Source organism: Phocoena phocoena, chromosome 3, assembly GCF_963924675.1.
Source record: "Phocoena phocoena chromosome 3, mPhoPho1.1, whole genome shotgun sequence".
NCBI lineage: Eukaryota > Metazoa > Chordata > Mammalia > Artiodactyla > Phocoenidae > Phocoena > Phocoena phocoena.
The window spans coordinates 163,979,781-164,006,222 of NC_089221.1; the positions used below are offsets into that span (position 1 = coordinate 163,979,781).

General features: G+C 58.4%; 2 protein-coding genes across 5 annotated transcripts; both read right to left on the reverse strand.

Annotated features, from left to right (window-relative positions):
• Window positions 1-604: 604 nt before the first annotated feature.
• On the reverse strand, window positions 605-3,461 carry LYL1 (LYL1 basic helix-loop-helix family member). 2 transcript variants are annotated; one of them, XM_065875335.1, is made up of 4 exons: window positions 3,453-3,461; window positions 2,172-2,524; window positions 1,997-2,088; window positions 605-1,146 (listed from the first exon to the last, which is right to left on the reverse strand). In XM_065875335.1, the coding sequence occupies exons 2-4, from the start codon at window positions 2,501-2,503 to the stop codon at window positions 731-733; spliced, it is 840 nt and encodes a 279-aa protein (XP_065731407.1). In that variant the 5' UTR covers window positions 2,504-2,524; window positions 3,453-3,461; the 3' UTR covers window positions 605-730. The 2 variants fall into 2 exon arrangements, with proteins under 2 accessions (XP_065731407.1, XP_065731406.1); XM_065875334.1 differs by lacking the exon at window positions 3,453-3,461 and having other exon boundaries at window positions 2,172-2,503.
• Window positions 3,462-5,643: 2,182 nt separating this feature from the next.
• On the reverse strand, window positions 5,644-14,536 carry TRMT1 (tRNA methyltransferase 1). Of its 3 annotated transcripts, none has more exons than XM_065873260.1 (17): window positions 14,458-14,536; window positions 13,950-14,153; window positions 13,809-13,864; window positions 13,413-13,555; window positions 13,059-13,246; window positions 10,969-11,084; window positions 10,747-10,859; window positions 8,548-8,696; window positions 8,290-8,376; window positions 8,136-8,205; window positions 7,906-8,040; window positions 7,728-7,813; window positions 7,283-7,391; window positions 7,120-7,196; window positions 6,242-6,361; window positions 6,022-6,151; window positions 5,644-5,822 (listed from the first exon to the last, which is right to left on the reverse strand). In XM_065873260.1, the coding sequence occupies exons 2-17, from the start codon at window positions 14,132-14,134 to the stop codon at window positions 5,673-5,675; spliced, it is 1,914 nt and encodes a 637-aa protein (XP_065729332.1). In that variant the 5' UTR covers window positions 14,135-14,153; window positions 14,458-14,536; the 3' UTR covers window positions 5,644-5,672. The 3 variants fall into 3 exon arrangements, with proteins under 3 accessions (XP_065729332.1, XP_065729331.1, XP_065729333.1); XM_065873259.1 differs by having other exon boundaries at window positions 13,950-14,234; window positions 14,458-14,514; XM_065873261.1 differs by lacking the exons at window positions 8,290-8,376; window positions 14,458-14,536 and having other exon boundaries at window positions 13,950-14,110.
• Between the last annotated feature and the right edge of the window lie 11,906 nt (window positions 14,537-26,442).

A 26,442-nucleotide genomic window follows, 5' to 3' on the forward strand; every position in this document is an offset into this window, starting at 1 on the left:
ACTGTCTGTTTTGTTTTCTGGGTTTTCAGTGTCCTAGCGGAATGCAAGTAGGCAGCCAGCCCGTACGTTCCCTCTCCGCCCCGCCCCACCCCACCCCGCCCCCGTCACTGCGCTTCTGTTATACCATCTTTGCCTGACTCTCTCCGGCTTCTCCATTGAATGGCTAATGTGTATGTGAAATAAAGAAATAAAGAAAAACAAAAGCAAGAGCGCCTGAGCCTTCGCTAACGCGATCGTGCGGGAGAGTTTCGGGGGATCGGTGGGGTGGGGCCGCCGCATGGATTCTGCGCCTCTCTCCTCCCGCCAGGCCGGCGGCCGCCACCGTCGAGGAGCGCGTATCTCTTGGTCTCCGGGAGGGGGCGCCGGTGAGAAAGGAGTAGGCTCTCCGGTCCCTCCCCACCTCCCTCGGTGACCCCAGCACGTAAAAATGCGGCACCACTTGGGTCCGATGACCGCTCTGACGTGTTGGTTCCCGGGTCTCTCCCCCGGGAGGGGTACGCGGACAAGGCCACTTCCAGCGGGCGGTGGGCGATAAAAGGGTCTGCAGGGCCCCTGGGGGCGACGGTCGCCCTTCCAGACCCCCGGGCCCTTTCCCCTGTAGGGGACTCTTCACTGGTCCTTCTTCGGGGGAGTTATCTCCAGGGCAGGCGCTGAGCGTCGTCCGCCCCTTCCTGGACGGCCCTGGGCTGAGTTCCCAGTGCCCTTCGGCTCAGAGGCGACACCGTGGAGGTCATCGCACCTCCGGACTCACAGCCGCTTTTTCTGTCTTGATGGGTCGGCCCGCCCCACCGGGGCTGCCATCGGGGCCGCCTGGGGGCGCGGGCTGCGGGCGCGCCACCACCTCGGCCCTGCGACAAGGCCCGCGGCGGGCGCCGTCGTCCAGGGCTCGGTGCGCCGGCCGTTTGCGGGGCCCTGGAGGGGCGGAGCCTGCGGCCAGAGCCGCTGCCTGGTCGCGCAGCAGCCGCACCAGGAAGCCAATGTATTTCATGGCCAGGCGGAGCACCTCGTTCTTGCTCAGCTTCCGGTCGGGCGGGTGCGTTGGCAGCAGTTTCCTGAGCTCGGCGAAGGCGCCGTTCACGTTCTGCTGCCGCCAGCGCTCCCGACTGTTGGTGAACACGCGCCGGGCCACCTTCTGGGGCTGGTGCCCTGAGGACAGGAGTGGCAGGGTTGGCGCCATGGCCCGGGGGAGGCAGGCACCCCCACCTGCTCCCAGGCTCCCAGCACCCTCATGGGACTTCAGCCCCGGCGGGGAGCTGGGCCTTTCTCCACCCAAGGGATACACACGTAGGATCCACGTGTAGCCCTCCTGCCAGTTAGCAGCCCCCCGCAGCCCCACCTCTAAGCTGCCTAGACAAGGACTATCACAGGCCCAGGCTGCAGACAACTGAAGCCTTCTGTACCTCTGTCTACACCTTGATGTTAAGGGCTGAAATTCTCCAGGGAATGTGGCTGTCGGTCCGGGAGCTGTCCCTATGGTTCTCATTCTCATTCTGAGAGTTTCTCTCCCAGTGATTGTGGTGCCGTTCGTGTCTCAGGTGGCCTTGTGAACTCCTGGTATATCTAAATGGCTGTGGTGTGTGATCATTGCCGTGCGGTTGTGCTTGTGTGGCTAATTCCTGTGTGGCCATGGACCTCAGTGGCTGTGGTTGCGGTCCTGTGGCTCTCTCTCTCTCGTGTGGCTGTCTCTTGGATGGTTGCTGTCCTGTGGCTGTTTTCTGTGTGCCTGCGCATGTGCGTGGCTGTCGTTTTGAAGCCCCCGTGCCATGCTGTGTCTTGCCGCGACTCTTTGTGGCTCATTGGGTGGCTGTGCTTGTGTGGAACCGGTCATTTGTCTGGGGTTTTGCACGTGGGTGTAACCTGCCCGAGTACTGAGGCCCTGTGTGGGCTGTCCTGTGTATGTCTGCGTGCGATGTCACATAACCTTGCCCTGTGGACGGCTACGTGACAGACGTGGGCCCCAGCAGAGATGGCTGGGCGAACACAAACCCATACTCACCCTCAGCCAGCTCCAGCTCACAATGGCTTGGTCTCCGCTTCAGCCGGCTGCTAGGGAAGGTGCTGAAAGGTCCTGCCGGCCCAATGTAGAGGCTGTAAGGGGTCGTGGGTCACTAATGCCTTGTGGGTAAGGACCCTGACCCCGGATTCCCCCCAGGCCCCAGTCCCCCACTGACCTGTTGAGGAAGGGGTGAGGGTGGTAATGCAGGGCCAGGGGCGCTGGGGCGGTCCCCAGGGTGGAGAGTTGCAGCAGCGGGGGACGGAGGGTGCTTAGTTCCGTGGTGGCCATGGCTGCCCCTGGGGGCCTGGTGTGGCCCAGGCTGATCACTGGCACGCCAGGGGGCAGCCTGGGTGGCGAGGAGCCTCTGTGGCCCATCTCCTCCGCCTTTGGGGGCCCAGGCGAGGCAGGCTTTGGGGGCGGGGCAGGCACTGGGCTGGGGGCACACACCATCTTGGCCTTCTCGGTCATGGTGGGGCCCACCTCTGCCTGGGCCTCGGGCGGGCACATGGACCCCGAGGGGGTGCTCACCTGTGGGAGGAAGGAAGCCAGCGGGGAGGGGGGAATCAGAAGCCACCCCCCACCCTTAGCCCAACAGAGCCCTCAAATGGGAAGAAGACTGGAGGGGGGTGGCAGTTCAGTGGGCAAAGACAGGTGCAGGGTGGGCCCAGAAACTACCAGGACATGGGAGGGGGGCCAACACAAGGACAGGAGGTGCCCACTGAGGTTCTGGGCAGCACTGAGCTCAGGAATGCTGCTTCTGAGCTGTCTGTGACCCATGAGGCCTTAGTTGTAGAGCCCCTGAGCCAATTTCCCTTCTTCCAGAATCCCCTCTCGCCTGGAGCCTGGAGGGAAGGGCAAGGCAGGGAACCCATGATGGACCCTTTGACCACAGGGTGCCCCTGTAACCCTCAGATCTGATCCCAAGACCCTTCATTGACACCATGGACCTTGGAATCCCTCCACGATTGACTGACCCTTCACTGACCACTGCCCCCTGGCTGACCATGTGGCCCTCAGCTATAACCCTGAGGCTCTTCCCATTGTCTCCATGTCAGACTCTGAAAGTCCTCCATAATCACTCCAGTGACCACGCCCCCACCCGCTGAAAATGTCCCCTTTACGAACCCTGTGACCCCACTGCTGACACTGACTCCAGATGCTAACCCCACTGCCCAGCACAGAGTCATGCCCTAATCCTCCCTCTGGCTCTTGTGTCCTCCCCACCCCCCATCAGTATCCACCCCTTTGCACCCTGCTTCCACATCCCTGGTCACTCGTGGCCTCATGGCCTGGCGTGTCCCAGCAGTGTCTGGGATTCCTGGCCCCCCTGCCCTGTCTTCCCTAGCTAGGCCTGGTCTCTCACTTAGTGGGCCCCCTAGATGAATGAAGGAAGGAACGAATGAATGAATGTCGTAGGGTCCGGGATCCCCCAATTTCAGGCCCACGCCACCCTTACCCCAGCACTGCTCCGGATGCCTGCTGATGGCCGTGACTCTGTCCTTCAGGTCCAGGATGTGGTTCCGACTTCAGGCAAGGCACCGCCGCCCACTCGGGCCCCTGCGCTCCGTGCTGCTGGCAGCCGGAGGCCCTGTCTGGGCCGCAGCATCAGGCCGCCCCGCTTCCTTGGCTCCCAAGGGCCACCGCGGCGGCGGCAGCAACAGGGTAGGTCCCTCCAGGGAAAGTGAGCAGCTCCGGGCCGCCTGCCCTCTCCCCGCCCCTGGCGGCCGGGTTTCCTCCCTCTCACCCCTGGCGCAGCGGCCGGAGGATGCTGGGCCAGTGCAGATAAGGGCCTGGCTGCCTGGCCGCGCCTGATAAGGAGCCGGGCTGACCCCGGAGGAAACCAGCGGGCGGGGATCTCCTAGCGCGGGCCTCAAGTCCCCGCCCCCAGCCGGCACATGCAGGACTGACTGTCACCCCTCAAGGCCTCACCCTCCATCCCCCCAGGCACTGAAGGATCCCAGCCAGGGTGCACACCCCTAGGAGTGAGGTGCCCAGTTGCATGCAGAAGGGACACTGAGGCAGGGATGGATGCAGTGGTCCCTATGTCACTTGGGTCTGTCCTCCAGCTTTGAATACCCCTTGCTGTGTCCGTGCTGATGGGGGTGGAGGAGAGCTCTTTCCGGCCCTGCTGGGGCCTCGTGACCCAGGGGCCCCCTTCTCCTCTCCTCACCCTGCCTGGTTCCTCTTTCTACAGAGTGCCTCCCCGCCTTTCTGCCAGCCCCACCCTGGAGTGGGGCACTGACTGGAGGGCAGTTCTGACAGTTTGGCCTTGGGTGTCCAGCCTAGGCAGGTGTCTTGCCCCCCCCCCCCCCCCCACCATGCACTATCCACACCACCTTTCCAGGCCCAGGAGGGTGAGGGGAAGTGCCACAGCTGGGGGAGATTTCCTCCCATGCCAGAGCTGGCAGAACCTTCTAATAGGTTCCTCCCCAGCAGGCCCCCACAATCCTGGGCCTCCACATCACAGGATCACATAGCCCCAACTCAGAGGTCCTTGGCCCTCATCCCACAGTGGGGGCCACTTCAGGGTGGACAGTGATAAAGAGGCATTGGGTAAATATCTCGGAATGGCGGTAAAGCTCAAGTTCCTGCTGGGCCTCACAAAGGGAAGGGTGCTGGGTACCACAACGTAAGCAGTGACACTGTCAACATAACACTGTCCCTTATCCCCAGCAACCTCCCACCGGGTCAGTCGTCCTTTGCCCAGTGCGTATCTGGGTGACTGCAGGAGCCCCAGGCAGGCCCTCAGCTGCCCCCCAGCACCGAACTATCGCCCCCCCACTCAGGAATCAGGTGAAGCCCAGGACCCCACAAGCAACCTTCCTACTGCCCCAGGGAAGCAAGGGTACAGTTCTAAACATACGAGTTAACTCTGGTATCCCTACAGGGTGGGTTCTGGAATTAGGTTCATTTTACAGATGGGGATGAAACAAGGTAAAGGGCGCCTGCAGGGTCCCACAGCTACCACGTGGCAGGGTGGGGATTCTGCCCCAGGCCTCTTCGTTAACGCTGCCACCCGCCGCTGCCCTGGGGGGGAGGGGTTGCAGCAGGCTGCCGGGTGCCTCAGTGTGCGAGCCCGAGGGGCCGCAGGGCAGGAAGCACCTGGTCCGGAGCGGATGCATGAGGCGCCTGGTTCCGGTCCGGCTTCCGCCACCGGGGCCCTGGCGGGAACTGGGCCAGAGAAACCAGTCGGCGAGGTGGCGGCGGCGGGGGCGCGAGTCCATAAGCGGGCGCGGGGTCTAGAATACCAGCCTGCGCGCGTGCCTGCGTCCAGGGGGCGCGCCCACGCTGGGAGGGTGGGAGGAAGGGGAAGGGGGTAAAGGTCCCTGCGGGCGTGAGCGCACGGCTGCCGCCCCGTGGCCACCTCGGGAACGGCAGGCGCCAGCAAATGGGTGGCTAAACACCTTGCGGGAAGACGATCAGCTCCCCACCTCTCCGATACAGACAGAACACTCCCGTCAGAAACAATGACAACACTTCATTCGGGCAGGGACAAACACAGCCCAGGTGCACAGAGCTCCCCAAGGGAGTTAAAACAGATGGACAGAGGAACAGACCCCAGACAAGCAGCTGAAGAGATGGACAGAGCCCCTCCAGCAGATGGACAGACACACCACAGGCAGCCTCCCCATTCAGACAAATGACAGTCAGGGGAAGGTGAAAAGTCTTTATTGGCTCAGTCTTCGCCTGGACCAGCAGCAGCCCCAGGCCCAAGGGGGTTCTGATCGGGGGCCTCTGGACAGTCAGTGGGGGTGGCTTCAGCAGTGGCCTTGGGCGTCAGGGGGCTATGCGAGTAGCAGCACTGCTCCCCACGCTGGCAGGTGCCCTGGTGGGAGTATGATGGGTGTGAATGAACCCTGGCCCGGAGCTCAGCAGCCTCTGCTGGGTTCCCTCCCTGGATGGGGAGCTCACTCCCACACACTTGCCTGGCCCCAGTTCTCCCAGCCCTGCCTGCCCATTGGCCCAGCCCTGTTGCCGGGAGGCGAACCCATGTGTGCTTCAGTGGGGGCTGGGGGGCACCTCACCTCCTTGAACCTCTTGCAGGGAAATGTCTTGAGATGGGCAGCCCGCTGGGCCAGGTCCTCATCCGGCTCCTTTCGCTTATTTTGGAGCAGCTTGCGTCTCTCTTCCACAGCTTCGCCTGCCGCCTTGCCTCTGCGTAGGGAGATGAGTAGCGGAGGCTCCGTCTGGCCTCCGTGCCCACTCCCCCCAGCCAAGCCCCACCCCCATCCCACTCTCACTCACCGTGGCCGGGCGCGGGGCCGGGGACCCCAGTTGGCCTCGGGGTTGGCCTGGAAGCGCTTGAGTCCTCGCTGGCGGGAGCTGGGGTTGGCATCGTCCCGGATGGTGAAGTTGGCCTGCAGCCTAGGGAAATGAGGGTGGGGGCTGAAGGGCACCTACCAGGCAGGCGGGCACACACCACCCAGGCCGCCTGCCCACCTCAGTGCAGCTCGACGTGCTTTGGGAAAACTGTGTCTGCAGACGTCAGGTTTCTATCATTCATTTAATAAACATTTATCAAGTGCCTACGGTGTGCCTAAAGTCTGCTGCCGGTAAAGCTGACATTCTAATGCACAAGACAGGCAAGCAATGGGGCAAATCAGAAATCAGCAAACTATAACGTGTGAGGGCATGAGATTAAGAGTTTTGGGGAGCCTGGGAGCCATGCAGAGGCCCTGAGGAGGGGCTGTGCCTGGTGAGTTTGGGTGAGGAGGCCAGTGTGGAGTTGGGGGTGGTGGTGGTGGACGAATGAGGGCAGGGAGGTGAGGGGGAGATGGTGCAGGGCCTGCAGATAGAACTGTTTCTAGTGAGTCAGGTGGGAGCCACGGAGGGTTCTGAGCAGAGGAGGGACGGGATCTGACTTGTGCTCACAGGTGCCCTCTGGCCACTGCAGGGGGGAACAGAATGCGGGGGGAGGAGAGCTGGGGGACCAGGGTGAAGGCCACTGCACTGGTCCAGGTGAGCAGTACTGGGGCCAGAATAGGGTGAGGGCAGAAGGGGAGGGAGAGAGGTGGATGGATTCTGGATCTCACTTCAAGAATGAGCGTGTGTCTGTGAGGAGAAGGGTCTGTGTCGTCTGCTTCCCGTGCCTGCGGGCAGCCGTATCCGTGCCATGCCCCTACCTGGGCTCCACACTGAGAATGCGGAATGCCGGACTGGTCTCCGACAGGCGCTCCCGTTTCACCGGACACTCCTTCTCCTGGGAGGCAAAGGTCAGAGGTCAGAGGATGCTGGCACTGACCATCCCCTGCCTTCCCAATTCCGTCTGGTCAGGCCTGGCCTCACCCAGCAGCGCATGATGTCCCAGAGGGCCGAGGAGGGGGCGTCCGTCTTCACGGCATTCTTACAGGCGTGGGAGAGGGAGACCCGGAAGCCAGCATGGAGGAGGGCAGACCTGGGGAGCGGGAGGGATTGTGAGAGGGAGGGGAAGGCTGGACCCCAAAGTCGGTGCTGACCTGTGAGTGTGACCCTTGTTTCACAGACTGGCGTGGCTGCACACCTCCTGGTGACTACATTGCCTGCGTAATGCCAACCACCTTAACGGTAAGACTATCCCCGTGGCCAGGGCTCATGGCTTCCAAGAGCTGTTCTAAGCTCTTGTGCATGAGAAGCCCTACACCGGGGTTATGTTTGGTCTCCATTTTATAGGGGACTCCAGTCCAAGAGGGACCCGACTTGCCCAAGGGCACCCAGGGGTCAGGCAGAGGCTCCACCCCGGGCCCGGCCTCACCTCAGCTGCAGGAGCCTGGGCGTGCTACAGTGGATGGCGCTGCTCAGCTGGTCCAGCGTGTAGTAGAGAGGTACATCCAGGAGCTCCTGCGAGAGAGGACGGGGTGGGTGTGGGGCGGACCGAGGAAGGATGGCCGGGCACCAGCGGAGCCTCCTCCCGGTCACGGTGCGGCCCCCACCTCAGCGACGACGCTCAGGACCCCACGGATCCGCTCAGCGGTGTGGAAGCGGCCAGGGTTGGCGCTCACAGCCTCTAGGACACGGCCCACGAAGTCTAGGTCGTGGAGGGGCTCTGCCCACATGGGGCCACCAAGCTATGGACACACAGGGACCAGATAAGCAGGGATCAGGACAGCCAGGACCCCCGCCTCCCCCTGGCCTTTCCCCCCGCACCCCCACCCAGCCCCACCTGGTGTCGCTGCCCACAGTGCTCACACTCTGGGGCCACAGGGGGGCCGCAGGCTGCAGAGAACTTGACCCTGCACAGAGAGGGGTGAGGTCGGGGGTGGTGACCCTGGCTGGGATGCTCCCTTCACCTTCCTCCCCAGCTCACCCTTGCTCACCGGCCACCGGAGGCTCCTGAAGCTTTGCCAAGGCGCTGGAGGTGGAACGACCCGCAGCCCACACACTGGAACACCAGCGCCTGCTTGCTGTGGGAGACCAGGGTGGCCACCAATTCCTAGAATTGCCACCACACCCCAACTCTTCCCTCAGGCTGACTGGGTCCCCTCTGGGCTCCCCAGGGCAGCCTTCCCTCCCCCCGCCCCGGGAAAGGCCCCGTTACCTCCCTCATCCATCACCCTTCCCTGCCCCAGGCTAACCTGGCCGAGGCCTTGACCTTGGCCTGGCCGGTGAAGACACGGACAAAAATGCGCACGTAGAAGTCAGCGCTGATGCTCAGCAGGGGCACCACAAAGCGCTGGTAGCAGTTGGCGTGGAGGTCCAGGCTGTGTAGGACAATCCTCAGGGCCTGGCGTGGGGGATGGGTGCCAGCCATCAGTCCTGCCCCCACTGCCACCTCCCCTACAGGGAGCCACACAAGGTGGTCGCAAGTACAGGGTCAGGGCCGGCTCCCCGGGTTCTCAGCCCAGCCCTGAGTGACCCTTGGCAAGTGAGAGCCTCAGTTCCCTCATCTATGAAATCACACCAGTCTGTCTCTTTAAGGCCCTGGCACTAAATGATTAAGGAAGGGACTTCCCTGGCGGTCCAGTGGTTACGACTCCACGCTCCCAGTGCGGTAGGCATGGGTTCCATCCCTGGTCGGGGAACTAAGATCCCACATGCTGTGCAGAACGGCCCTCCCCCCCCAAAAAAAAGATTAAGGAAAGCACAGGCCCAGTAAACCAAACCTCTTCCAACTAGCATTCTCAGCATGCCCCATGCTGTGTGATGTGGCACAAGGACCTGCATTCCTCTGGGCAGGATACTGGGTGCTGCGAACTACTGGGGCCTTCTCCTTGCCAGAGGCTGCAGTAAGACTCTGACACGGGAAAGGAGGCAGCATTTTCCAGACTGACCTGACAACAAGGTCCTTAAGGAACGAGGACAAGAGCTCTCCTTTCCCAGCCCCTCAACATAGCCAACCCTACCTTCTTCAATCCCCATAGCAACCTGGTAGGGTCTGGGTCATCATCATACCATTTCACAGATGCAAAAACAGAGGCCCAGAAAAGGTGAAGTCACTTGCCCGAAGCCACCAGCAAAACTAGGACCTGAACCCAGAGCCAAATGCAAACCTGGAAAAACTGCCTTTAAAAAATAATTTTGTGAAAAAAAAAAAATAATAATTTTGTGGGTTTCCCTGGTGGCACAGTGGCTGAGAGTCTGCCTGCCGATGCAGGGGACACGGGTTCGTGCCCTGGTCCGGGAAGATCCCACATGCCGCGGAGCAGCTGGGCCCGTGAGCCATGGCCGCTGAGCCTGTGCGTCCGGAGCCTGTGCTCCGCAACGGGAGAGGCCACAACAGTGAGAGGGCCAAGTACCGCAAAAATAAATAAATAAATAATTTTGTGGACAACCCTGATGGCGCAGTGGTTAAGAATCTGCCTGCCAATGCAGGGGGCAAGGGTTTGATCCCTGGTCCAGGAGGATCCCGCATGCTGCGGAGCAACTAAGCCCGTGCGCCACAACTACTGAGCCTGCACTCTAGAGCCCGCGTGCCACAACTACTGAGCCCACACGCCGCAACTACTGAAGCCTGCATACTCTAGGGCCTGCGTGCTGCAACTACTGAGCCCGTGTGCTGTAACTACTGAAGCCCACGCGCCTAGAGCCCATGCTTGACAACAAGAGAAGCCACCGCGATAAGAAGCCGCACACCACAACAAAGAGTAGCCCCGGGTCGCCGCAACTAGGGAAAGCCCGCGCGCGGCAATGAAGACCCAACGCAGCCAATAAATAAATAAAGAAGCATAAAATTAGAGATAATAATAATAATTTTGTGGGAGTTCCCTGGTGGTCTAGTGGTTAGGATTCCAGGCTTTCACTGCTATGGCCTGGGTTTAATCCCAGGTTGGGCAACTGAGATCCTGTAGGTCATGCAGTGCGGCAAAAAAAAAAAAAACCCCACAAAAACAAAGAAAAGAAAATCGCAAAGTTGTTGAAGTAGAGAATACTAGAAAGAATAATGTAATCAGCCACTCTTATCCTGGGCAAAACTACTGCCCCACCCCACCCCCAAAGGACCATATTTGGCAGCCATGCTCTCAGGAACTATGCGGGTTAAAGAACGTGCTTGTTGGGACCTCCCTGGTGGCACAGTGGCTGAGACTCCGTGCTCCCAATGCAGGAAGCCCGGGGTCGATCCCTGGTCAGGGAACTAGATCCCACATGCGTGCCGCAACTCAGAGTTCGCATGCCACAACTAAGGAGCCCGCCTGCTGCAACTAAGACCCAGCACAACCAAAAAAATAGATAAATATTAAAAAAAAACAAACAAAGAACGTGCTTGTCATCAAAATCCTGGGATGGATCTGGCCAAGCAGGTCTGGGGGTGGGAGGAGAGTCGGGAGGCCCCTCACCATCTCGTGGCAGGCCCGGCTCTTGAGGGCCATGGCCCCGTACTTGCTGTAGCATGTCTCCCCACTGTTCCCCGCCAGCACTGCCATGTCTGTGCAGGTCACACACAGCAGCCCTGTGGGGAGGGACCCGGCAGTGAGGACCCTCCAACACCCCAAGCCCTGCTCAGTACATAACCCCCGCCCACCCATCCCCACCCCGCCCTTGCATCAGGCTGGCCTCACCTCCTTCACTCACAGCCTGCACAGCTGCATCCAGGAAGGGGGCGGGGCTGCCATAGGGGTCCAGGTCAATGACATCAAACCGCTCCGACGCCTTCTGATGCTGGTACATCAGCATCCTAGGAGCGAGAGGGCCAGGTCCTCAGCCCCCTGCACCAGGGACCCATGCTGTCCCCTACACACGTTCACTCATACAATGTGATGGTTTGGGCCTGGACTTGGGGGCCAGCCGCGTGGCTTCAGATCCTGGCTTATCCAGCTGCTGACTATATTAACTTTTCCTCCTTGGGTCTGTCTACCTATCCAACAGCGGCAATAATAATAGGGAATTCCCTGGCGGTCCAGTGGTTAGGACTCCGTGTTTTCACTGCTGAGGGCCTGTGTTCAATCCCTGGTCGGGGAACTAAGATCCCATAAGCCATGCAGCGCGGCCAAAAAAAAACCCAAAAACAAAAAAACGGAAAAACAAGATGGCAATAATAATAGCCAATACCGATGCAGCACGTATTTACCTGACACTGTTTCAAGCGGTTTATAAATGTATTAACTCATCTAATCACACAATCTTCAACAGATTTGAAACTATTGTTGTTCTTTGCAGGTGAGAAAATGCAAATGCTCCTGACCATGTAATTTATAACTGCAACCCTTCCTTCGTCCATCCCTTATACCCTGTTATTTCACCCCTGCCTCCAGCACTTCTCACCTCTAGTTTACTACACAGTTTATTTATTTGTCATGATTATTGGTTATCATCTGTGTTTCCTATTAGATTCTTTTTTTTAAAAAAAAAAGATTTATTTACTATTTATTTATTTTTATTTATTTTTGGCTGCGTCGGGTCTCTGTTGTGGCACGCGGGCTCTTCGTTGGCGCGTGGGCTTCTCTCTAGTTGTGGTGTGAGTGTTTTCTCTCCTCTACTTGTGGCACGCGGGTCGCAGAGCGTGTGGGCTCTGTAGTTTGTCGCACGCAGGCTCTAGTTGAGGCGCGCGAGCTCAGTAGTTGTGGTGCGTGGCCTTAGTTGCCCCGCGGCATGTGGGATCTTAGTTCCCTGACCAGGGATCGAACCCGCGTTCCCTGCGTTGTGAGGTGGATTCTTTGCCACTGGAACACCAGGGAAGTCCCCCTATTAGATTCTAATATGGTCAAGAAAGCAAACATTTTAAATTCATTTATTTTCTGTAAAGGGTCAGGTAGTAAGTATTTTAGGCTTTTTGGGAGACATATGGTCCCTATCACATATTCTTCTTTTTCTAAACCTTTAAAAATGTGAAAAACATTCTTAGATGGCAGGCCGTAAAAAAACAGGCTGTGGGCCTCGCAGGCTGTAGTTTGCTGACCACTCCACAAGGTCAGGGATTTTGTCTGTATTGTTTACCGATGCAGTCCTGACAGGCAGAATGGCTCCTGGGGATTTCCCTAGTGGTGCGGTGGTTAAGAATCCACCTGCCAATGCAGGGGACATGGGTTCGAGCCCTGGTCCAGGAATATCCCACATGCTGCGGAGCCACCAAGCCCGTGCGCCACAACTACTAAGCCTGTGCTCTAGAGCCCTCGAGCCACAACTACTGGGCCCACGTGACACAACTACTGAAGCCTGCGTGCCTAGAACTCGTGCTCCACAACAAAAGAAGCCACCGCAATGAGAAGCCCGTGCGCCATGACAAAGAGTAGCCCCCGCTCACCGCAACTAGAGAAAGTCCACGCACAGCAGCGAAGACCCAACGCAGCCAAAAATAAATGAATAAATTTATTTTTTTAAAAAAAGAATGGTGCCTGGCACTGGATATACACTGGTTCACTTGACTGAATAGAAGTACAAGAAGTTGAGTCTAAAATGGAGACCATAATGGTACTTATTTCCACCTCCGAGCACAAGCCACACAGGTGTAATCAGTAACCCCTATAAAATACAGCAACCCCTATAAAACTACTGTCTTTGTTTTATAGACAAGGAAACTCGGGCTCTAAGAGGCTAAGGCCACTCTCCCAAGGTCACAGAGCAAGGTTATGACACAGCCAGGATTTGACCCCAGGGACCTCTGTTCCAGAAAGCACCTTCCAGCAGCTAGCCTCTACTGCCCAGCACCTACCGGGCATCCGCCTGGCTGGGCTGTACAAGGTGGGCCACATCGTTGAGTTGCACGTTTCGGTGCATGAGATCCACGGCCCGGGCAGAGGCATCATTGGCAACCACGGATCGGAGCCCAGGCACCTCTAGCGCAAAGCGAATGGAACGCAGGCCGGAGGCTGCCAGGCCTTCCAGCACTCGCAGGCCTTCCTGTTGGAGTAAGCAGGGAGCCCCACTCACATCCATGCCTCCATCCTCTGCTGGGCACCAAGGAGCCCCCCCTTCCCAGCTCCTATCGCTCTACCCCTCCAGGAGCCTTCCTTCTTTTACCACCCACTGGACTCCAGGGCTGCTACCTCCCACGTTCAGGCCCCACCTCGCAGATATCCCGCACGGCAGCTGTTCGAGGCTGGTCTCCCGGGGCCAGGTTTGCACCCTCTTTCACTTCGGCCTTGTCCTCCTCTTGCTCCGACAAGTCCACGATCACCTTTTGCAAATCCTTCTCACCTGGCACCTTGACTGCAGCCATCCAGACGCACGAGTTAGGGGATATCAAAGCGCCATCTGAGAAACCTCCCCCAACTCTTCAGAATACAGGAGATTCAGGGAAGAAAATCTTCCCCAAAGTCCCTGGAGAAAGGCAGAGGAGCAGAGCCCAGTGCCTGCTACACGGCTGGAGTCTTTCTGGAAGGTAAGGGAGAGAAGGGGCGGGGCAACGAGAGAGCTCTGCATGACACACCCCTGCCCACCAGAAGCCTGGACCTCTACTCACTCTGGATTCCTTTGGCCCCAAGCTGAATGCGAGCAAACTCGGTAATCACAGCACATCTGCGGGAGACGGAGAGTCAGCTCACACTCCTTCATCCTCATAGACCCACTGCCCTCTGCCAAGCTGACCCCGGACTCTGCTCACGTCAGGTCCCGGTTGAACTCCTGCACTGGGTTGTAGAAAACTTCGTTTGCGCTGGGGAAGACGATCTTGGCGGCCCCCTCAGTGACCGTCGTCTCCTGAACCTCAGGTGGGCGCTCTTCTCCGCAGGGCTCGGTGCCATTCTCCATTGCCGCTGGATTTGGCGGCCCTTGGGGCTGCCCCTCCATAAACCGGGCTCTAGAGAAGCTGCGGGCGGAGCGGAGACTCAGGCTTAGCCACAGAACGATCCTCGCACGGGACATCCGCGGGCGCCTCTGCCCGCCAAGCCTAGTTCGGAGGGCGGGGGAGAGAATAGCCAAACCATCAGAGAGCTGCTTTCCTGGCCGGATGGCCTACACAAGTGTAAAGTAGGGACTAAGGAAACCCTATGACCTCAGTAAATTGACACCACCCCCCGTCTTTGGAGGACTGTCCCTGAGAAGCCGGAAGCCCTCGAGCGGGCCCACCCATGCTCCGGATCCCTCCCCGCGTCGCCCAGGCCCCCCCTCACCTTCTCTTGCAGCACCGAAAACCAAATTGGTCTCGGTGCACGTTTCCCCAGATTAGGACCTGGGCGCCGCCATGTTGGCACAGTGGGAGGGCAGATCATGTGACAGAATTTAGTCAATCGTTGATGCTACCTATAGTGGGCAGCTGGGATCAAAATGCACGGCGGAAAGCGCTGAAAGTCTTGTGTGACGGCCTTAATCACTGCGGCTCCCCTGGGAGGGGACACCACACTAGCCCCATTTCACGGATGAGGAAGGTGAGACTCAGAAAAGGGGCGGTAAGCGGAGAAATCCGACACCTATTGATCGCCTCCTGTGTGCTGGGTTTTGTAAACACAGTATGTCAGGGCACCCTGAGGGAATAACTCAGACTCTGGAATCAGATTTCCTGCGTTTGAATCCCAGTCCTACCACATGCTCTTGACAAGTTACTTAAACTCTCTGGGCTTCACTTTCCTTACCTGTTAAATAAGAGCCCTAGCTTCCAAGATAGAGCAGAGATTAAACGACAGAATGCCTGGAAAATGTGCAAAGTAGGCTCTCTCACATAGCAAACCCTCAGAAGGTTCTAACCGGTGTAGGAAAGGAGACCGTAGTGTCGGTACTGACTGGTTCCAGCCCCAGCTTGCCTTCCTACTTGTTCTTAATGCTCTCTGCTTATATGTACCCATTTGCAAAATGGGCAGAACTTTTTAACGTTCGTTATTGAGTTGTGATGAGAATTAAACGAGTTAGTGCAGGTAGAATGCTTAGAATGGAATCTGGCGTCGCATAAGCATCGGACAAGTGTTAACTTTTATTGTTTCTTCTTGGGCCCGGTTTTGAATCCTGGCACCCGCCACCACTTCCTTGCTGTGTGACCTGGAGCAGGTTTCTTCATCTCTCTCTGCCTCCCTTTCTTATTTTCTATAAAGTGTGTGTGTGTGTTTATAAAATAATTCCTACCTAAAGATATTACTGTGAAGTTTAAACGAGATAATCCCGTAAAGAACCTAAAACAGTCCCTGGCACAATAAACAGCAGATATTATTGTTTGCGTTTTTACAGGAAAGTTCCGAAAGGCAGAGCGACTTGTTTAAGGTCGCGGGACTAGATGGTGGCGAGGTCGGGACTCGAACTCTGTAGCAGAGCCAAGGTCCAGACAGGGATTCCGAGGGGCCGAGGGAAGAGACTGAGGCGAGAAGGGGCGCGTTCGGCGCTCGGCTGGCCTAGCCTCGGGGGCGGGCACCGGGGGCGGTGCGTGGGCGGGGCCACGGCCGCTCCTCCCCGGCCCGGCGGCGGCGGCGGCGCGCCTTGCGCTCGCTCGGCGCTCGGCTGGGGCGGCCTGGCCCACAATGAATGGCCGCCGCGGCTGCCGCTGCTGCTGAAGCGGAGGCCGCGGAGGCCGCGGAGGCGGACGCCGAGGCCCCGGCGCAGGGGGGCGCGCCCCGGGCCCAGGCCCGGCCCCAGCCGCCGCTGCGGAGCTCGCCGGGAGCCCCCGGAGCGCGGCCACGGCGCAGGTGAGGCGGCCCGCCCCAGGCCCGGTTCCGGCCTCCTTTCGCCGGGACGGCCGGAGGGCATCCGAGGTCCGGCTAAGGGTTGAGGGGGGGAGGACATGGGGGCCTCCTCCGACCGGGGAGGAACCTGGTTAGCAGCCTGCACTGTGCCCCGGCCCGAGCCGAGAGAGTCCCGGTCCCCGCGAGGGGCCTTGAGCGTCCAGCCCCGGGCCGGGCCGCGGAGCTTGGGGGCGTCGGGATCGGGCCCAGACCTCCTTCTGTCATTCCCCGCGAGAGGGGAGCGAGACCAGGCCCGGGCAGGTGCAGCGGTGGCTGGGGGCCGGGAAGTTGGAGGGAGGGCCGGTGGAGGAAAAGTGAGGAGGCGCCGGGGAGACCGGAGGGGGAGGGGGAGGAGGAGTCGGGCTTTGGGCCGGCCGAATGGGGGAGGAGGGGAGAGTGGCTTGGCCGGAGGGAAACGGCCCCGAGGGGGGGCGGGGAGGGGCCGGGCTGGCAGGTACAGTCGGGGCGCTGGAGGAGGTGGGTCAGGTTACAGGCCTGGGGGCGGTTGAGGAGAAGCCCAGGAAGTGGGGCAGGGTGGGTGTGGGCGGAGTTAGTTCTAGTGGGGGCGGTTAGGAGGAGATCCCTGAAATGTTTGCAGGGGTCACATGAGGTTTCAGTCCGGAGAGTGGGGAGGGGGTGGCGAGGACCTGATACGGAGGCGATCAGGTAGGTTGAGGAACTACTGTAGGAGCTTTGGGAGTCCGGGGGAGGCCGAGCCTTTGCGCTAGGTAGGCTAGTGGGGATGTGGGAGCAGGTCCGGAGAAACTAGTGTGATCAAAAGGCAAGTGCCAAGGGGCACCCCCTCCCCCCTTCCCCGTCCAGGTGTTAGCTTGGGGCCAAATCTGAGGGGTTTTTTCTTTCTCACACCTCATCCCTGCCTATCTCAGGCTCTGGGTCCCGACATACCCTTTGGGCAAGCCTCTGCTGGCTGCTCCAAGGTGCTAGCCCGCCAGGTGGGCGTTTGTGTGGGCAGCTTGGGAAATAGTCTGGAACACCTAGCTCGGGCATCTTGTTTACCACCCTTTTGCCCACCCCCACCCCATATATCTGTAGGGAGGCAGCCCAGCTCCTGTTATCTGAGTATCTTAGGGTCCTAAGATTCTTTCCCCACTTTTTGTGACCAGAGTCTTGAGGCTCAAGCCTAGGGGTTGGGACCTCACTACTTTTCAGGCACCAGCTCTCCGCAGGTGAGTTACTGGGAGGTGAGCATACAAAGCTCTGTTCATTGTGTCTTGAAGGCTCCTGATGGGTGGAAGGCAGGTCACCAAGAAAGGGATCAAACCAGGCACCTACACCCTGGACCAGGCCTTTGGCGCTCCGGGTCCCAGGGCTCTGCCTCTGCAGTGCTCTTCCTGGGGCAGGCCCTGTGCTGAGCTTGCTGGTTAGATGAGCTCATGGATTGCTCACCACCACCAGGTCAACTTAGGCCTTCTTCATGGTACTGGGGAGGAAGCCGCGGCCCCATGGCTTGTCCCAGGTCCCACAGCTAGACAGTGGCCGACTGGGATTGACTGACCCTCCGCCCCAGCCCGCAGTCCCCTGGCGCTGGCCTTTTAGGGGCGTGACTGGAAGAGCCCACTGTTCTGGATTCCCTGGTGGGAATTCTCTGTCCAGGACTTTTCTCTTGCCCATCCCTTGTGGACAGTTTTGCTGGTGTCCCAGGGAGCCAGATCAGTGGAAGCTTTTTTCCCCAGAGGCAAGGTCATCCCTGTTATAATGGGAGCCAAGGGGTCAGGGGTCACAGAGCTGTGGGCTGGCAGAGGGAGGTGGTTATGAGGATGGAACCTGGCTCTGGAGCTGGATTTTTGCTTTTTTTCCTGGTTTATCTTTCCCTCTGTTTGGTCCCCAGTCAGACCACCCCTGCTTTTGTTCCTTCTCTCTGGGCTAGCTGCAAAGCTGTTACCAATGTGTCCTGGGAACGTTGACTTGGGAGCCTCAGTACCTGAGGCAGGAACCACAAACTGCTGGGTCGAGTGGTATCAGCTAGATCTGGGTTTAATGATGGCTTGTCACCTCATTCCCTCCCTTCCCCCAATCTCCTTGTAGTTCCTAGAACTGCCCCCACCTGGGCTCGGCCCTGCTCCCCTCTTTGGCTGGCCTCCTGGTTTTGGGAGGGGTAGAAACTGGGCCAGCAGCCCCATGTAAAGAAGTCTTCCCCCTGCCTGGTTGGGCTGAGGCTGGCTGCCGTGGCGCAGCCTGGGGCCTCGGCTGGGGCTCCGGGCTGGGTACTTAGGATTGGGCACAGCTGCCTCCAGTCATAGAGCTGGAACGGGGGCAGAGACTGGTAGGAGTTGGCCGCTGTGTGTGATGGCAGAGAAGGGGGCAGTGAGTCCGAGCCTGTTCCTGGAGCTGGAGAAAGCACTCTTAATAATTGCTTTTCTGTGAGGATTTAGGGTGCCCAGACCTGGGGCGCCAGAGGAGGCCAAAACAGCCTGGCAGGCGAGAGCAACAAGTTAAGGGACCCTTGGGACAGTTTGATTTCACATGGGTGCCAACTCCCTGCTGGGGCCCGGGGAGCAGCCCTGAAAAGCAGCTCCTAGATCTGCTCTGAGCAACTTCTAGTGAAGGTTAGACAAAGGTTTGTCTGAAGGTGACTGACCTCAGACAAACAAATGATCAAGCTCATTTCTGATATCCCCACGTTCATGAATATAGTAAAACCAAGTGAAGTGATGTGCTGGGGTGGGTGGAAAGCATTAGATTTGGGTGGTCAGGGAAGGCTTCCAGGCGAGCTGAGCTCTGAATAATAAGAGATCAGCCTGCTGGTGGGGGAGCTGCGGCAGGGAGGGGCGAATGTTCTAGGCAGACAGGACAACACATTGAAAGCCTTTATTTAGCATGTGCCAGGCTCCTGCTAAGTGCTCTAAACATTTTGTCTTCATGAGGGAAGGAGTGAAGGGTGACCCTAGCGTGGAGATAAGAGACCCTTAGTGCCGTTCCCAGAAAAGAAGCGTCTGATCTCAGGGTGTCCTGGATCCCCCCATCGCCCCCAGATGCAAGTCCAGACCCCTTGGCCTACATCCAAGGCCTTCTAAAATCTGATGCCCCGGCCAAGCAGTGGGGAGCCCCAGCAGGTTCTTGCACAGGGCTGCAAGGAAATGAGTTTTGGTCAGTTTGGCAGGACCCGTCATGGAGGTCAGCCTGGAGGCATGGGGTTTGGAGAGGGTTGCGGGTTGGTCCAGGAAAGTCTGACCCGGCTCATCAGTGTCACTGCCAGAGACTGTGGTGGAGGAGGGCCTGCCAGGTTCAGGTGGGGCTTACAGCATTTGAGGCAAAGGTGAGCCGGCCTTGAAGACACGGAGGTGGTATTTGCACCAGCCTCTGCTGCTTCTCTTGGGTCCTCCCTGCCTCTCATCAATCCCGTCCCTTTCCTGGGTGTCATGCTGCTCTGAGCACTTTCACCCATTTGTAAATCACTTAAGCCTATGCCTAGCGTGAGCACGCAGCCCCGCCTCCCTGCCTCTGCTCCTGGGTCCCCTTGGCCAAGAGTGTCATCCCTCTGTCTCCTCCTGAAGAGCCTTCTGAGCCACAGAGGCTGTGAGGTGGGACTGAACAGGTGGCTGTCTCGTTGTGTCCAGTATCTGGTTGTGATCATTGCCCCTGTCTCCTCGGGATAGACAGGATGTGAAGGTCTCAGCATCCTTAGAGATCCGAGGGCCCTCTGTGAGGACCATGACTGAATTAAGCAGAGGGTGGGTAAAGGTGAGCAAATGTGGTATAGTGGAGAGTCAGATTCCACTGTTAGCGCCACCTTGCTCAGCCAGGAGACCCTGGGCAGACGTTGTGGCCTTGGCGCCTCAGTTTAAGTATCTGATAAGTGGGGACAAGCAGACATACCTGCGCTGCAGTGGTTCCCAACCAGAGGTGATTCTGCCCCCCTCAAGGGATGCTTGGGAAATGTCTGGAGACATTTTTGGTTGTCACAGCTGTCACGGTAGAGGCCGGGAATGCTCCTCAGTATCATATAATGTACAGGGCAGCCTCCACCACAGCGGATGATCTGGCCCCAGTGGCAGCAGGGCCTCAGTTGGGGCTCCCCGCTGCGTGGTTATTGGGAGGGTCATGTGAGACGTTGGTGTCTGGGGTGTGATCAGCCGGTGCTGGGAAGGCAGTGCAGGGAGCCCTCAGTAAGTATGGCCTGATAGCTCATGAAATGGCCTAAGGTTCTGGGAGATGGTGAGCGGTATAAGATGCCTCTGCTGCTGTCAGGGAGTTTGCAGTCCTGTGAGGGGCTAGGGGGACAGACAGAAGGGAACATAACTAATAATAGCAGCTGAGCACTGACTGCAAAGTCAGCACCAGCCTACCTACCTGTGTTACCTTAAGGCGGTTTAATCCTTAAAACAGCCTTGTGAGGCGGCTGCTTGTTTTATAGTTGGGAAAGACTGACGTGGGGGGTGGTAAGCACTAGTACAGATAAACGTTTTCTGGGAGCGTAAAGGAAGGAAAGCGTAATTCTAAGCGGGGAAGCTTTGTAAGGGATATTTGAGCCTAGTAAAACAGGATTCTGATTCTTTTGTCCTGCCAAGGCCCTGCAGGGTCTCCAAGCACATCTCCACGACCCATCCCCAGTAACGCCCAGCCTCCTTTGTGTTAGCCTCCCCAAGGTCACCTCAGGGCCTTTGCACTTCCCTCCACTCTTTGTGCAGCTGCTGCCCCACCCCCTTGTCCTTGGGTCTGGAGGCACACCGGGAGTATGAGGTAACTCACAAAGGTGGGCTTGAGGTCAGAGTGGGAAGGGGGTGGGGCCTGGCCGGGTTCTCTTAGGCGCTGCTGCAGGCAGAAGCCAGATTGCTGAGGACTTCGAGGAGAGAGTGGGAGGGGGGAGGGAGGAGAGGCAGCAGGCTGGATTGCTCTTTCCCGGAGGTGGCAGTGAGGGGAGGAGGAGTAGAGAGTAGCTGGGGGAGGCTGGGGGAAAGAAGAAGGCCTCTGAGGGGGAGCGGGAATAGCAGCACCCAGAACCCTTGGGTTGGGGCCTCAGGTGGGCAGCAGACCCCAGCTCGGGTCTCGTCTTCCCTTCTCAGCTCTGGTTTCTCAGTTTTCCCAGTCATGAAATGGGTCTAGCTGTGGTGGCCGCCTGCCACAGGGAGCAGCAGGGCCATGCGGAAGATGAGTGCAGCCTGGGCCGGCCGTGGTCAGGGAGCCCCAACTGCCATTATCTCCTGATTCTTGGACAGGAGCCACGTGGCCTGGGTGCCATCCTGGGCCTTGCTCTCCTCATCTGTAAAATGGCAGGAAGACTCATTTCTTCCTCAGAAACTGGTGAGAGGAATAGCTGAGCCCTCATCGGGTGCTGGTGTACAGTAGGGGCAACGTCCATGCCACCAACCGGTGCTAATCCTGTCACCCACTGTGGAGTTGACAGGAGCTTTTCAGGGAAAAAGAAAATGAATTAAATGTGCACGTACCTTAGAAAGATCTGTACAATCGGGTATTGCCTTGTTCTTCACTAGATAATGTTTGCCTAAACTACCTTCCAGTTTGCCTCCTGCAGAGGGTCCGAATGGCTTTGGGCCAGGAATGCACTCGGAGCAGCCTGGGGGGTGTGCCACTTTCCTGCCCCCAGCTGTCACTCTGACCTCATGCTGAGCTGGGTGAAGGATTGTGGGGCTTTCCAGGGGCCTCTGTCCTTCTTATGCTTGGAGTTAGTGGGTTCCCTTAACCAGCTTACATGTCAATGGGCAGCTCACCACTTCCCTGGAAAGTCAGCCAGAAAAGACAGTCCTTGGTGAGGCAGACACAGATCTGCCCCCCAGCCACTGCTGGCTGGGGTACTCGGAGCTCCCTCAAAGAGCTGGCAGTCTCCACCCCTAGGAATTGCACTGCAACACAAGCACCTCCGTTTCAAGCCTGCCGCACCCTAGCGGGATCCGGCAGTAGGACAGCAGTCAGTGGGAATCCCAAGTTCAGTTACATTGAGCCCCAAGTGGGACCCTGACTGCAAGCCACCCACCTGCTATGGCTGCCAGAGGAGGGTGTCTGTCTGAGCAGCACCCTCTGCGTTGGCCCCGGCGGCCCCCACTGCGGTGCGGGTGGCACCCCTGCCCAGCCTCAGAGACCTCTTCCAAGTCCCACTCTGTTCTAGTCACAGTGCGACTAAAAGGGGAGTGTAGTTGGAAGTAACAGAAATCATTCATTCATTCCGCTAACAACGATTGTGTGTCCACTGTGTGCCCGTCTAGTTGTAGGGGGCAGGGGACATAGTAGTGTGAACCAGACAGGCAGTCGCCCTGCCCCGGTGGAGCTGACACAAAGCCAAGGACACATCGGGTTGGTAGATGGTGGGAAGTGCCAAGGAGGAAAAATGAAGCAGAAGTGGCCGGAGGAATCGGGGTTGGCAAAGGCTGTCTTTGGAAATCTGAGATAGGTGATCAGGAGAGTATGAAGGGCTGTGACCGTCTTGGGGCCTGCCTTGTAAGAGGTCTGAGAGCAGGCAGTCCTTACTGTGCAGGGCCCCCATACACATCGTAGGGGCCCAGGTGGTGAGAACTGGTGTTGAAGAAATTGGAGGTGTGAATCCTAGGCTCTTCACCCAAGCAAGGAGGGCTAGATAGAGCCTGTGTGCACTGCAGCCAGAGCAGGCTTGAGGGGAGAAGGGCTCAGCTGAGGGTGCATTGTGTGGGCATGTGGGGTATGTGCAAGTCTGCTGTCCAAGGGGAGGTCCAGGCCAGGGGCTCCATGAGGGAGTTGTGGGGTGAGTAGATGGTGTTTGTTTGTTTGGTTTTGGCCACGGCATGCAGGATCTTCCCTGACCAGGGATCAAACCTGTGCCCCCTGCATTGGGAGCATGAAGTCTTGACTTCCCTGGATCTCCAGGGAGGTCCAAGTAGATGGTGTTTTGAGCCTGTCCTAGTCTGCTTGGGTCGCCATAACAAAATACCATAGACTGGGCAGCTTAAACAACAGACATTTTCTCACAGTTCTGGGGGCTGGAAGTCTAAGATGCCAGCGCAGTCAGGTTCTGGTTGGATTCTAGTGTGCTCATGTGGCCCTTAGTGTCTGCGCTTGGAGATAGAAAGAGAAATCTCTCTTCTTCTTCTTCTAAGGACAAAGAGTTCTGTTGCATTAGGGCCCGACTTTTATGATCTCATTTAACCTTAATTACCTTCAAATAAGACCCTGTCTCCAAATACAGCCACACGGGGGATTAGGACTTCAACTTAGAAATTGGGGTGGGTGACACAATTTAGTCCACAGCAGAGCCCTGAGACTGGGTGTGATCCCCCAAGGAGAGAAGCAGACTAAAGACTGAGCCCAGAGCCAGCTTTGCCTTCCTCTGGTTTCTGGAAGGGCCGTGCCTGCTTCTCCCTTGGGGCTCTGCACACCTTCCTGGTTCCTTGAGGGCCACGCTCCCAGCCCACCACTGCCCCATTAGATCACCCCCCACCTCCACCCCCTTGTGCCCCCCAGATCTCAGCTCCAGTGTCCCCTCCTCTGGGTGAGGTCAGAGGCTCGGCCCTGCAGCTCGTTGATCCGTGTGACCCTGGATGAATGGTCGTGTCTCTCCCTGGACCATGAGCTCTGGAGGCAGGGCCTTGTCTTAGTGGTGGCCTGCCCCAGGCTCTGGGCACTTCCTGCCCCAGACAAGGCGCTTGGCAAATATTTGTTGAGTGACTGTTGAGAGGTCATGGAAACCCTGTGTCGTGCCCTTGCGTCTTGTCAGGAAACCCACCCTCTTCCGGGGCCAGGAGTAGCGATGGAAGGGTCCCCTTGGCCTTGTGTGGGTCTGGGGGCCGCCCCTTCCCTCCAGGGGGATCTGGGCACCCCAGAAGATGTGCCGGCTCATGTGCCAAGTTGTGAGGAGAGAGAATTCAAATACGGTTTTCTGCCCCTGGGGAGATTATAGTCAAGTGGGATTTAATGTTCTCAGAGGTAAGCATAAGGGCCCTGTGGCTTGGGGGTTGCGGGGAGTGCCGAAGAGGGCATCTTCTCCAGTCTGGTGAGTTCTCAGAGCACGGGGCAGCTGAGGGTGAATGAGGAAGATGCGGGTAGTGGGAGGAGAAGGGTCCTCCGGGCAGGGTGCACAGCTTGGGTAAAGGTCTGGCTGAGGGGAACCGTGCAGTACAGGCGAGGGGCTCGGGCTGGTGAGGACAGAACTGTTGGCTGGTTTAGAGAACCGCACCGCCCCCCACCCTCACCCCGGCTCTCCATCCTACCACTTCCCAACCAGCAGGTGACCCAGGCCGAGCGCCAGCTGCTTTCGACCTGTTTCCTCTGGAAGCCTGATCTGGCTCCGTGGCTCCTCCCTCACAGCTGGTGTAGGTGAGGGGCAGGACCACCGGCCATTGTTCTTCTGAGTCTGGCAGCCTGGATTGGTGCCACGATCCAGGGGTGGGTCTCTAGTGGTCTCCAGTGGCCTCTTCCACCTCCCCCACCCCATACCCTGTCCTACTTACAGGGGCAGCGAGGCAGGCCTAGCACCCCACTCCCTGTCACTGCAGAGGGTGCGTGCCTGTGCACGGATTGCATCAGCCTTTTGCATAAGTTGTGCTCCCCCCCCCCCCCCCCCCGCCCCGCCATTGCTAATTGAAGGCTTCAAAGCCCTGGGTGCTGGGCTCTGAGGCCCCATGGGGTTCACGAGGCCTGGGGACCCCAGACTGAATGTCAGGTTGGCTCTCGCCCTCGGGAGCCCTCCTCCTTGCGTCTCTTTTCCCTCCTGTTGAGAACCTTATCGCCCCCATGCTGAGCGCTCACCACAAAGCCATCCTGCACCAATTCCCGTTGAGGGGTCAGGCCCTGAAGTCCCACTGCTTGGGACGGGGCAGGGCGGTGCTGTGATCACCACCCACAAAGTGGGGCCCTGCTAGCCTTCACTGTGGAGTGCTGTGAGCAGTTTGGTAGCCTTCCGGAAATGCGCGCAACAGTGTCCGGCACACCGAGCACAGTTAAGGAGGACACTTTGCAACGCCCTCCGTAGCCCCAGAAGCATCCACACCCATATGTGTACTGCCTCAGCCCCCTCCCCCCGTTCCCTCATGCTTCCCCCACCCCCACCCCGCAGCTGCCATTTCCCAGACAGGAGCAGTCTATTCCTGCCTTAGTACACTATTTGACACGTTTACAAATATTTATTGACCGCCTCTCTCTGTTCTGATGAGCTAATCGTGAACAAATCTGCCAGCATGCCTGCCCCCTCTGGAGTTGACAGTCTCCTTGGAGGAGTACCTATCTACACAACCTTTTTTTGGCTTCGCTATGCAGCATGTAGGATCTTAGTTCTCCAACCAGGGATTGAACCCGTGCCCCCTGCAGTAGAAGCATGGAGTCTTAACCACTCGACTGCTAGGGAAGTCCCCTGTCTACAACTTTTAAAACAATACCCTGTCTCCCGTAGAGGCTCATTCCTGAGTCACTCACCCCCTTCTCTCTGTCCCCGCCGCTGATGCTGGGAATTCTCCCAAAGTTGGTCTGGGCCCAGTCTCCCTTGCTCCGGGCTTCCCATTGCTCACTCTCAGACATTCATCCTCACCAGGCCAGGGCCCACCTGTCCCACACCCTGTGCCGCTTTCCAGCCACACTGGCTCCTTCCTGCCCAGGACTGTTGGTTGCTCTCTCCATCTCCCCATCTTTACCTCGCTCACTCAGTGACACACTCACCCCAACTAAAATCACGCCCTGTGGCTCCTCACTAGACAGTGAGCTACATGTGGGCACAGCCAGTCCTCTTCAGGACTATGTCCCCAGCACCTTGCAGTCCATCGGGTGGGTTGGATGTATACCTCCCCATTTTACACATAAACAAACTGAAGCACAGAGAGGTGAGCGGCTGGCCTGAGGTCATGCAGCTTCAGAGTGGGGCTAGCAGCAGAACCCAGGTCTGAGGGACTCTAGCTCCACCGCATGCATGTCCTGCCTTGGTCCTCCCCCTTGGGGTGTAAGCCTTCCAAGCCAGGGGTCTAGAGCACCCCTCCAGGGACTAGAGGCCAGGCAGCCTCTTCCTTGGCTGCCTCGGCCCTGGTCACTTGGGCCCTAGTACCCGGGGGGTCTTCAGTTTGGCAGCCTGGGGAGGTGGGTCCGGGCTACCAGGGCCCTGGAGGAGGCTCTCTGGGCTCTATCCTTTGCCTCCTCTTGGTGCCTCAGTTTCCCCTACCGCCTCATTCAGAGGCCCAGCTCTGAATGAGGTGGTAGGGGAAACTGAAGCACCAGCTCCTAGCCTGTCCGGCCCTTGGTTTGACCTCCTGGGACGTGCATGCTGCCGTCTAATTAGGATTTCCCTGTCTCTGCCTCCCCCTCCTGATTGCCTTTTTGTTTTTCACGGTGGCGACAATGATTTTGATGAGGAAGAGGAGGGTACAGCAGAGGGGAATCATGGATTTCAGTGCCCAGACAGATCTGGGGGAGCCAGGACTCACCCTTGCCCTGAAGTGCACCTCTGAGCCCATGGGCACATGGCCCCTTGTGTTCCTCCAGGTAGCCCTTTCTGAATGAACCTGGGTAGGGCCCAAGTCTTCA

Bases quoted from the DNA above. Each gene is read 5' to 3' on its own strand.
- LYL1 (XM_065875335.1), bottom strand. From the start codon at position 2,503: ATGTGCCCGCCCGAGGCCCAGGCAGAGGTGGGCCCCACCATGACCGAG. The intron at 2,089-2,171 runs GTCAGTGGGGGA...GACCCCTTACAG, and splicing joins CCTCACCCCTTCCTCAACAG to CCTCTACATTGGGCCGGCAG. The intron at 1,147-1,996 runs GTGAGTATGGGT...TCCTGTCCTCAG, and splicing joins TGAGCTGGAGCTGGCTGAGG to GGCACCAGCCCCAGAAGGTG.
- TRMT1 (XM_065873259.1), bottom strand. From the start codon at position 14,209: ATGTCCCGTGCGAGGATCGTTCTGTGGCTAAGCCTGAGTCTCCGCTCC. The intron at 13,247-13,412 runs GTGGGGCCTGAA...TTACTCCAACAG, and splicing joins CCGTGCGGGATATCTGCGAG to GAAGGCCTGCGAGTGCTGGA. The intron at 10,860-10,968 runs GTGAGGCCAGCC...CCCTCCCCACAG, and splicing joins GCAGGCTGTGAGTGAAGGAG to GGCTGCTGTGTGTGACCTGC.